General features: G+C 58.3%; 1 protein-coding gene and 1 non-coding gene across 2 annotated transcripts; both read right to left on the bottom strand.

Moving 5' to 3' along the window:
- Window positions 1–2,905: 2,905 nt before the first annotated feature.
- LOC144247871 (U8 small nucleolar RNA) lies at window positions 2,906–3,049 on the bottom strand. The gene has a single exon (XR_013341350.2). It is a non-coding gene; the product is annotated as a U8 small nucleolar RNA (small nucleolar RNA).
- Window positions 3,050–3,478: 429 nt separating this feature from the next.
- TMEM107 (transmembrane protein 107) lies at window positions 3,479–11,550 on the bottom strand. Its single transcript, XM_085564367.1, has 6 exons — window positions 11,451–11,550; window positions 10,506–10,604; window positions 9,690–9,727; window positions 7,876–7,976; window positions 5,633–5,726; window positions 3,479–4,643 (listed from the first exon to the last, which is right to left on the bottom strand). Exons 2-6 carry the CDS (start codon window positions 10,575–10,577, stop codon window positions 4,574–4,576), a joined length of 375 nt encoding a protein of 124 aa, XP_085420493.1. The 5' UTR covers window positions 10,578–10,604; window positions 11,451–11,550; the 3' UTR covers window positions 3,479–4,573.
- Window positions 11,551–12,044: the final 494 nt, after the last annotated feature.

The raw sequence follows: 12,044 nt of genomic DNA, 5'->3' as shown, positions 1-12,044 counted from the left end.
CCCACCCACGGCCACCATCGCCCATCCACACCCACCATCACCCACCCACGGCCACCATGGACCAACCATGGCCACCATCACCCACCCACGGCCACCATCACCCACCCACAGCCACCATCACCCACCCACGGCCACCATCACCCATCCACGGCCACCATCGCCCATCCACACCCACCATCACCCACCCACGGCCACCATCACCCAACCACGGCCACCGTGGTCCAACCACAGCCACCATCACCCATTCATGGCCACCATCACCCAACCACGGCCACCATCACCCACCCACGGCCACCATGGTCCAACCACAGCCACCATGGCCCAACCACGGCCACCATCACCCAACCATGGCCACCATCACCCACCCACGGCCACCATGGTCCAACCACGGCCACCATCACCCAACCACGTCCACCATCACCCATCCACGGCCACCATCACCCATGCACGGCCACCATGGACCAACCATGGCCACCATGGTCCAACCACGGCCACCATCACCCAACCACAGCCACCATCACCCATTCATGGCCACCATCACCCAACCATGTCCACCATGGTGCAACCACAGCCACCGTCACCCAACCACAGCCACCATCACCCATTCATGACCACCATCACCCATCCACGGCCACCGTGGCCCACCCATGGCCACCATGGTCCAACCACGGCCACCATCACCCACCCACGGCCACCATCGCCCACCCACGGCCACCATCACCCACCCACGGCCACCATCACCCACCCACGGCCACCATGATCCACCCACGGCCACCATCACCCACCCACGGCCACCATCACCCAACCACGGCCACCATCACCCATTCATGGCCACCATGGTCCAACCACGGCCACCATCACTCAACCATGGCCACCATCACCCAACCACGGCCACCATCGCCCATTCAGGGCCACCATCACCCATCTACGGCCACCATGGTCCAACCACGGCCACCATCACCCAACCACGGCCACCATCGCCCACCCATGGCCACCATCACCCACTCACGGCCACCATCACCCACTCACGGCCACCATCACCCACCCATGGCCACCATCACCCACCCATGGCCACCATGATCCACTCACGGCCAATGACCCACACAGACCCCGTGAGCCCCCCAGTGTCACCCCTGGGGCACCCAGTAAAGTCCCGCAGTAACTGGGAGCACTGGGAGCCAAACTGGGAGGGCACTGGGAGCACTGGGACGAGCCTCAGTGTGACTGGAGGGATACTGGGAGCACTGGGGGATACTGGGAACAATGGGAACACTGGGGGGGTAACTTGGAGCACTGGGCGCCAAACTGGGGGATACTGGGAGCACTGGGAGCCAAACTGGGGGATACTGGGAGCACTGGGAGGGCACTGGGAGGGCACTGGGACCATACTGGGAGCATACTGGGGGGATACTGGGAGCCAAACTGGGAGGGCACTGGGAACACTGGGAGCCAAAGTGGGAGAGTACTGGGAGGGCACTGAGAGGGCACTGGGGGGGTACTGGGGGATACTGGGACCATACTGGGAGCACTGGGAGCATACTGGGGGATACTGGGAGCACTGGGAGCCAAACTGGGAGTGCACTGGGAGCACTGGGAGGGCACTGGGACCATACTGGGAGCACTGGGAGCATACTGGGAGCCAAACTGGGAGGGCACTGGGAGCACTGGGAGCCAAAGTGGGAGAGTACTGGGAGGGCACTGAGAGGGCACTGGGGGGGTATTGGGGGATACTGGGACCAAACTGGGAGCACTGGGAGCATACTGGGGGGATACTGGGAGCACTGTGAGGGCACTGGGGGGGGTACTGGGACCATACTGGGAACACTGGGAGCATACTGGGGGATACTGGGAGCACTGGGAGGGCACTGGGAGGGCACTGGGAGGGTACTGGGACCATACTGGGAGCACTGGGAGCATACTGGGAGCCAAACTGGGAGGGTACTGGGAGGGCACTGGGGGGGTACTGGGACCATACTGGGAGCACTGGGAACATACTGGGGGATACTGGGACCATACTGGGAGCACTGGGAGCCAAACTGGGGGGATACTGGGGGATACTGGGAGCACTGGGAGCCAAACTGGGGGGATACTGGGGGATACTGGGAGCACTGGGAGCATACTGGGGGGATACTGGGAGCACTGGGAGCATACTGGGGGATACTGGGAGCACTGGGAGCCAAACTGGGAGGATACTGGGGGATACTGGGAGCACTGGGAGCATACTGGGGGGATACTGGGAGCACTGGGAGCATACTGGGGGATACTGGGAACACTGGGAGCCAAACTGGGAGGATACTGGGGGATACTGGGAACACTGGGAACATACTGGGGGATACTGGGAGCACTGAAAGGGCACTGGGGGATACTGGGAGCACTGGGAGGGCACTGGGGGATACTGGGACCATACTGGGAACACTGGGAGCATACTGGGGGGATACTGGGAGCCAGACTGGGAGGGCACTGGGAGGGCACTAGGGGATACTGGGAGCACTGGGAGCATACTGGGGGGATACTGGGAGCACTGGGAGGGCACTGGGAGGGCACTAGGGGATACTGGGAGCACTGGGAGCCAAACTGGGAGGATACTGGGAGCACTGGGAGGGCACTGGGGGATACTGGGACCATACTGGGAGCACTGGGAGGATACTGGGGGATACTGGGAGCACTGGGAGGGCACTGTGGGATACTGGGACCATACTGGGAGCACTGGGAGCATACTGGGGGATACTGGGAGCACTGGGAGGGCGCTCCCAGCTGCGGGAAGCCGCAAACCAGCCCAAACTAGCCCAAACCAGTACAAACCAGTACAAACCAGTTCATTAGCGATTCCGCGGTCCCTCATTACCATATAAGGAATTTCCCCCCGCCCCATGACGTCAGTGCGGCCCCGCCCCGCGCAGGCGCAGTCAGAGTCGTTGGCGCCGCGGGGGGTTGGTGCGACACCCCCGCGGGCGCCGGCGTGACGTAATCAGGTGACGTCATGACGCCGCGCTCATCACGCGCTGCCCGCCGCGGGGGCGGGGCAGGTCAGGATGTACCGCACTGACGATGCCCAAGATGGCGCCCGCGCCGCGCCTCAGCGGCCGCGGCCCCGCCCGGCCCACGGGGAGCGCGGCCGCCGCCGCCGCCGCCGCCCCCGGCCCGCCACCCGCGCCCCCGGGCCGCGACCCCCGCCCCCGGGCCGCCACCCCCGCCCCGAGCCGGGCCGCGGCCCAAAACCCCGCCGGGCCGCGCTCCCGGCCTGCCCCGCGCGCGCCATTTGCATACAGGGCGGGCCTGGGCGGGGCTTGGCGCGGAAAGCGCCGGCGGGTGGCGGGAAATTGGAGGAGGGGAGGGGATGGGGGGTTTGGGGGGGGGGTTGGGATTCTGGAAGGGATTTGGGGAATCTGGAAGGGATTTGGGGACCCCCAGGGGGATATTGGGGATTCTGGAAGGGATTTGGGGATTCTGGAAGGGATTTTGGGGATTCTGGAAGGGATTTTGGGGATTCTGGAAGGGATTTTGGGGATTCTGGAAGGGATTTGGGGATTCCGGAAGGGATTTTGGGGATTCTGGAAGGGATTTTGGGGATTCTGGAAGGGATTTGGGGATTCCGGAAGGGATTTTGGGGATTCTGGAAGGGATTTTGGGGAATCTGGAAGGGATTTTGGGGACCCCCAGGGGGATTTTGGGGATTCTGGGAGGGATATTGGGGATTCTGGAAGGGATTTGGGGATTCTGGAAGGGATTTGGGGACCCCCAGGGGGATTTTGGGGAATCTGGAAGGGATTTTGGGGATTCCCGAAGGGATTTTGGGGATTCTGGAAGGGATATGGGGACCCCCAGGGAGATTTTGGGGACATCTGAAGGAGTTTGGGGATTCTGGAAGGGATTTTGGGGATTCTAGAAGGGATTTGAGGACCCCCAGGGGGATTTTGGGGAATCTGGAAGGGATTTTGGGGATTTCCGAAGGGATTTTGGGGATTCTGGAAGGGATATGGGGACCCCCAGGGAGATTTTGAGGACATCTGAAGGGGTTTGGGGATTCTGGAAGGGATTCTGGGGACCCCTGAAAGGGATTTGGGGACGCCCAGGGGGATTTTGGGGATTCCGGAAGGGATTTTGGGGATTCCGGAAGGGATTTTGGGGACCCCCAGGGGGATTTTGGGGATTCTGGAAGGGATTTTGGGGATTCCCGAAGGGATTTTGGGGACGCCCAGGGGGATTTTGGGGACATCTGAAGGGGTTTGGGGATTCCCGAAGGGATTTTGGGGATTCTGGAAGGGATTTGGGGACCCCCAGGGGGATTTTGGGGATTCCGGAAGGGATTTTGGGGATTCTTTAAGGGGTTTTGGGGACCCCTGAAGGGATTTTGGGGACATCTGAAGGAATTTTGGGGGTGCCCAGGAGGATTCTGGGGACCCCTGAAGGGATTTTGGGGATTTCGGAAGGGATTTTGGGGACCCCTGAAGGGATTTTGGGACCGCCGGGTGATTCCGGGGGGTCCCGGGCGGATTCTGGGGGGTCCCGGGCGGATTTTGGGGGTCCCGGGCGGATTTTGGGGGTCCCGGGCGGGTTTTGGGGACCCCCGCGCTCAGAGCGCCCCCCGGTGGCAGAGCAGGACCCGGCCCAGCAGCAGCAGCTCCGACACGGCCGGGGGGACACTGGGGAGGGTAGAAAGGGGGGTCAGGGGGTCCCCAAAATCCCCCCGGGACCCCCAAAACATCCCCGGGACCCCAAAAACACCCCCGGGACCCCAGAGTCCCCCCGGGACCGCCAAAAACCACCCCGGGACCCCCAAAAACCTCCCGGAAGCCCAAAATCCCTCCGGGACCCCCAAAATCCCTCCAGGACCCCCAAAATCCCTCCGGGACCCCCCAAATCCCCCCCGGGACCCCCCAAAATTCCCCCGGGACCCCCAAAATCTCCCCGGGAGCCCCAAAATCCCCCCGGGACCCCCAAATCCCCCCGGGACCCCCCCGGGACACCCCAAAACCCCCCCAGGACCCCCAAATCCCCGCCGGGAGCCCCAAAATCCCCCCGGGACCCCCAAAATCCTCCCGGGGACCCCAAAAACATCCCCGGGACCCCCCCAAAAACCACCCCGGGACGCCCAAAATCCCCCCCGGGACCCCCAAAACCCTCCCAGGACCCCCCAAAAACACCCACGGGACCCCCCCAAAAACCACCCCGGGGCCCCCAAATCCCACCCGGGACCCCCCAAATCCCCCCGGGACCCCCAAAATCCTCCCGGGGACCCCAAAAACACCCCGGGACCCCCCCAAAAACCACCCTGGGACGCCCAAAATCCCCCCCGGGACCCCAAAAACACCCACGGGACCCCCCCAAAAACCACCCCGGGACCCCCAAAATCCCCCTGGGACCCCCAAATCCCCCCGGGAGCCCCAAAATCCCCCCGGGACACCCCAAAACCCTCCCAGGACCCCCCAAAAACACCCACGGGACCCCCCCAAAAACCACCCCGGCACCCCCAAATCCCACCCGGGACCCCCAAAATCCCCCCGGGACCCCCAAAATCCTCCCAGGACCCCAAAATCCCCCCGGGATCACCCAAAACCACCCCGGGACCCCCCTCAAAAGCCCCCAGGACCCCCCAAATCCCCCCGGGACCCCCCAAAACCCCCCGGCTCACCCGAGCGCCAGCGAGCCCCAGAGGGCGGCGCCGTCCCAAGCCTGGAGCCGGCCCAGGGCGAGCCCCGAGAGGGCGGCGGCGTGAGCGAGCAGGGCTGGGGGTATGGGAAAAGCACCCCAAAAACACCGAGAGCACCCCAAAATCACCGAGAGCACCCCAAAATCACCCAGACACCCCCCGTGAGCGAGCAGGGCTGGGGGTATGGGAAAAGCACCCCAAAAATCCAGAGACACCCCAAAAATCACCCAGACACCCCAAAAATCACTGAGACACCCCCGTGAGCGAGCAGGGCTGGGGGTATGGGAAAAGCACCCCAAAAATCCAGAGACACCCCAAAAATCCACTGAGACACCCCAAAAATCACCGAGAGCACCCCAAAAATCACTGAGACACCCCCGTGAGCGAGCAGGGCTGGGGGTATGGGAAAAGCACCCCAAAAACACCGAGAGCACCCCAAAAATCAGCGAGAGCACCCCAAAAACACCGAGAGCACCCCAAAAATCAGCGAGAGCACCCCAAAATCACCGAGAGCACCCCAAAAATCACTGAGACACCCCAAAAATCACTGAGACACCCCCGTGAGCGAGCAGGGCTGGGGGTATGGGAAAAGCACCCCAAAAACACCGAGAGCACCCCAAAAATCACCCAGACACCCCAAAAATCACCGAGAGCACCCCAAAAATCACCGAGAGCACCCCAAAAACACCGAGAGCACCCCAAAATCACCCAGACACCCCAAAAACACCGAGAGCACCCCAAAAATCACCGAGAGCACCCCAAAAACACCGAGAGCACCCCAAAAACACCCAGACACCCCAAAAATCCACTGAGACACCCCAAAAATCCCCATTAATCACCCCCAAATCCCCCAAATTCCTCCCCAAATTCCCCCCTAAATCATCCCCAAATCCTCCCCCCAATTCCTCCCGAATTTCCCCCAAATCCCCCAAATTTCCTCCAATCCCCCCTCAAATTCCCCCAAATAATCCAAATTCCTCCCAAATCCCCCAAATCCTCAAAATTCTCCCCCAAATTCCCCCTGAAATCCCCCAAAATTTCCCAATTTCCCTCTCAAATTCCCCCAAATCCTCCAATTTCTGCCCCATGTTCATCCCCAAATCCCCCAAATTCCCCCCAAAATCCCCCCAAATCTCCCCAAAATCCCCCCAAAATTCCCCAAATTCCCCAAATCCTCCAATTTCTGCCCCAAATTCCCCCCAAATCCCCCAAATCCCCCCAAAATCCCCCAAATTCCCCAAATCCTCCAATTTCTACCCCAAGTTCATCCCCAAATCCCCCAAATTCCCCCCAAATCTCCCCAAATCCCCCCAAAATTCCCCAAATTCCCCAAATCCTCCAATTTCTGCCCCAAATTCCCCCCAAATCCCCCAAATCCCCCCAAAATTCCCCAAATTCCCCAAATCCTCCAATTTCTGCCCCAAATTCGTCCCCAAATCCCCCAAATTTCCCCAAAAATCCCCCAAAATTCCTCAAATTCTCCAAATCCTCCAATTTCTACCCCAAGTTCGTCCCCAAATCCCCCAAATTTCCCCCAAAATCCCCCCAAATCTCCCCAAATCCCCCCAAAATCCCCCAAATTCCCCAAATCCTCCAATTTCTGCCCCAAATTCCCCCCAAATCCCCCAAATTTCCCCAAAAATCCCCCAAAATTCCTCAAATTCTCCAAATCCTCCAATTTCTACCCCAAGTTCGTCCCCAAATCCCCCAAATTTCCCCCAAAATCCCCCCAAATCTCCCCAAATCCCCCCAAAATCCCCCAAATTCCCCAAATCCTCCAATTTCTGCCCCAAATTCGTCCCCAAATCCCCCAAATTTCCCCAAAAATCCCCCAAAATCCCCCAAATTCCCCAAATCCTCCAATTTCTGCCCCAAATTCGTCCCCAAATCCCCCAAATTTCCCCAAAAATCCCCCAAATTCCCCAAATCCCCCCCAAAATCCCCCAAATTCCCCCTAAAATCCCCCAAATCCCCCCCAAAATCCCCCAAATTTCCCCCAAAATCCCCCAAATCCCCCAAATCCCCCAAATTTCCCCAAAAATCCCCCAAATCCCCCCTCAATCACCCCCAACTTCTTCCTAAAATTCCTCCTAAAATCCACAAATTCACCCCCAAACCCCCCAAATTTCCCCTCCAATCCCCCCAAACCCCCCCGTTTTTGGGTCCCCCCATTTTTGGGTCCCCCCATTTTTGGGGTGCCCCGTTTTTGGGGACCCCCAGGATACAGGCCAGGCTCTGGGCCGGGTGGAACATGGAGACCCCCGAGAAGAACCCCAGGAATTCCAGCCCGAGCAGCGCCAGGGACCCCCCGAGGGGTCCCCAGAACCTGCGGGAGAAGGGGTGAGAAAATCCCCAAAATCCCCCCAAAATATCCCCAAAAATCCCCCCAAAATATCCCAAAATAACCCCAAAAATCCCCCCAAAATATCCCAAAATAACCCCAAAAATCCCCCCCAGAACCTGCGGGGAGAAGGGGTGAGAGAAACCCAAAATCCCCCCAAAATATCCCAAAATAACCCCAAAAATCCCCCCAGAACCTGCGGGAGAAGGGGTGAAAAAAACCCAAAAATCCCCCAAAATATCCCAAAATAACCCCAAAAATCCCCCCAAAATATCCCAAAATAACCCCAAAAATCCCCCAAAATATCCCAAAAAAACCCCAAAAATCCCGCCCAGAACCTGCAGGGAGAAGGGGTGAGAGAAACCCCAAAATCCCCCCAAAATATCCCAAAATAACCCCAAAATCCCCCAAAATATCCCAAAATAACCCCAAAAATCCCCCCCAGAACCTGCGGGAGAAGGGGTGAGAGAAACCCCCAAATCCCCCCAAAATATCCCAAAATAACCCCAAAAATCCCCCCAAAATATCCCAAAATAACCCCAAAAATCCCCCCAAATATCCCAAAATAACCCCAAAAATCCCCCCAAAATATCCCAAAATAACCCCAAAAATCCCCCCCAGAACCTGCGGGAGAAGGGGTGAGAAAAACCCAAAATCCCCCCAAAATATCCCAAAATAACCCCAAAAATCCCGCCCAGAACCTGCGGGAGAAGGGGTGAGAGAAACCCCCAAATCCCCCCAAAATATCCCAAAATAACCCCAAAAATCCCCCAAAATATCCCAAAATAACCCCAAAAATCCCCCCAAAATATCCCAAAATATCCCAAAATAACCCAAAAATCCCCCAAAATATCCCAAAATAACCCCAAAATCCCCCCAAAATATCCCAAAATAACCCCAAAAATCCCCCCAAAATATCCCAAAATAACCCCAAAATCCCCCCAAAATATCCCAAAATAAACCAAAAATCCCCCCCAGAACCTGCGGGAGAAGGGGTGAGAGAAACCCAAAAATCCCCCAAAATATCCCAAAATAACCCCAAAAATCCCCCCAAAATATCCCAAAATAACCCCAAAAATCCCCCCAAAATATCCCAAAATAACCCCAAAAATCCCCCCCAGAACCTGCGGGAGAAGGGGTGAGAAAAACCCAAAAATCCCCAAAATTCCCCCCAAAAAATCCCCAAAAATCCCCCCAAAATTCCCCCCAAAATCCCCCCAAAAAATCCCAAAATAACCCCAAAATCCCCCAAAATTCCCCCAGAAAATTCCCAAAAAATTCCCCCCAGAGACCCTTGTGGGAGCACTGGTCCATACTGGTCTGTACTGGTTTATACTGGTTTATACTGGTCTGTACTGGTTTATACTGGTTTATAATTGTTTATACTGGTTTATACTGGTCTATACTGGTTTATACTGGTTTATACTGGTCTATACTGGTTTATACTGGTCTACGCTAATCTGTACTGGTCTATACTGGTCTATACTGGTTTATACTGGTCTATAATTGTTTATACTGGTCTGTACTGGTCTATACTGGTTTGTACTGGTCTATACTGGTTTATACTGGTCTGCACTGGTTTTTACTGGCCTATACTGGTTTATACTGGTTATAATTGTTTATACTGGTTTATACTGGTCTATACTGGTCTATGCTGGTCTATACTGGTTTGTACTGGTCTGAACTGGTCTCACTCACCCCGGCTCTGTCTCCCCCGAGGGCAGCGTGGGCGGGGCCTGGGGAAAGGGGCGGGGTCAGAATAAGATACGCCCACCCTCATTAGCATACACTGACCCCGCCCATGCTCATTAGCATACACTGACCCCGCCCTTGCTCATTAGCATGCACTGACCCCGCCCATGCTCATTAGCATACACTGACCCCGCCCATGCTCATTAGCATACACGGACCTGCCCATGCTCATTAGCATACACTGACATCGCCATGCTCATTAGCATACACTGACCCCGCCCATGCTCATTAGCATACACTGACCCCGCCCATGCTCATTAGCATACACTGACATCGCCATGCTCATTAGCATACACTGACCCCGCCCATGCTCATTAGCATACACTGACCCCGCCCATGCTCATTAGCATACACTGACCCCGCCCATGCTCATTAGCATACACTGACCCCGCCCATGCTCATTAGCATACACTGACATCGCCATGCTCATTAGCATACACTGACCCCGCCCATGCTCATTAGCATACACTGACCCCGCCCATGCTCATTAGCATACACTGACCCCGCCCATGCTCATTAGCATACACTGACCCCGCCCATGCTCATTAGCATACACTGACATCGCAATGCTCATTAGCATACACTGACCCCGCCCATGCTCATTAGCATACACTGACCACGCCCATGCTCATTAGCATGCACTGACCCCGCCCATGCTCATTAGCATACACTGACCCCGCCCATGCTCATTAGCATGCACTGACCCCGCCCATGCTCATTAGCATGCACTGACCCCGCCCATGCTCATTAGCATACACTGACCCCGCCCATGCTCATTAGCATGCCCAGGTGCGCCACCATCGCCAGGAACCGCCCGGGCAGCAGCAACGCCATTGGCTGGAATGAGGCAGGGGGCGGGGCCTGGGGAGGGGGCGGGGCTTAGACCGCCCCTCCCCCTCCCCTTTGGCACCTCCCCCACCCTTTTAGCCCCTCCCCCACCCATGGGACCCCCTCATTCCCCTCCCCCACCCATGGGTGCCACTCCTTCCCCTCCCCCACCCATGGGACCCCCTCATTCCCCTCCCCCACCCCTGGGTACCCCTCCTTCCCCTCCCCCACCCTGGGGACCCCCTCCTTCCCCTCCCCCACCCATGGGACCCCCTCATTCCCCTCCCCCACCCTGGGGACCCCCTCCTTCCCCTCCCCCACCCATGGGTGCCCCTCATTCCCCTCCCCCACCCATGGGTGCCCCTCCTTCCGCTCCCCCACCCATGGGTGCCCCTCCTTCCCCTCCCCCACCCTGGGGACCCCCTCCTTCCCCTCCCCCACCCATGGGTGCCCCTCATTTCCCTCCCCCACCCATGGGTGCCCCCTCATTTCCCTCCCCCACCCTGGGGACCCCCTCATTCCCCTCCCCCACCCATGGGTGCCCCTCATTTCCCTCCCCCACCCATGGGTGCCCCCTCATTTCCCTCCCCCACCCATGGGTGCCCCTCATTCCCCTCCCCCACCCATGGGACCCCCTCATTCCCCTCCCCCACCCATGGGACCCCCTCATTCCCCTCCCCCCGCTTTTTTAGCCCCTCCCCCACCTCGCGCTCTCCCTCCCCCCCACCAAATGGCCAGAACGGGACCTCCGAGACCCCTCCCCCACCCTGGGGACCCTTCCCCCACCCTAGGGACCCCTCCCCCTCCCCCGGGACCCCTCCCCCACCCCGGAATTCCCGCGTTTTCCTCCCCTCCCCCCGCCCCGCGCGGCGCCGTTACCGCGGCAACGGCGCAGGCCACGCCCACCGCCCTGGCCACGCCCACCGCCCTGGCCACGCCTACCGCCCTGGCCACGCCCACCGCCGCGCCCAAAGCGTGCCCGTCACACAGGCCACGCCCACCCAGGCCACGCCCACCGAAAAAGTGGCCACGCCCCCTCCCGGAGATTGGGGTGGGGATGTTGGGCTGGACTGGGATATACTGGGATATACTGGGATATACTGGGAAATACTGGGTTATACTGGGATATACTGGGATATACTGGGAACTACTGGGATATACGGGGATATACTGGGATATACTGGGTTATACTGGGATATACTGGGATATAATGGGATATCCTGGGCTATACTGGGATATACTGGGTTATACTGGGAACTACTGGGATATACTGGGGTATGCTGGGATATACTGGGATATACTGGGTTATACTGGGATATACTGGGATATACTGGGATATGCTGGGTTATACTGGGATATAATGGGATATCCTGGGCTATACTGGGATATACTGGGATATACTTGGATATACTGGGATATACTGGGTTATACTGGGAACTACTGGGATATCCTGGGCTATACAGGGATATACTG

Source organism: Lonchura striata, chromosome 32 (assembly GCF_050655825.1).
Source record: "Lonchura striata isolate lonStrDom1 chromosome 32, ASM5065582v1, whole genome shotgun sequence".
NCBI classification, from domain to species: Eukaryota; Metazoa; Chordata; class Aves; order Passeriformes; family Estrildidae; genus Lonchura; species Lonchura striata.
The sequence above is the reverse complement of the archived record's forward strand: the minus strand, read 5'-3'. Positions and strand labels throughout refer to the sequence as shown.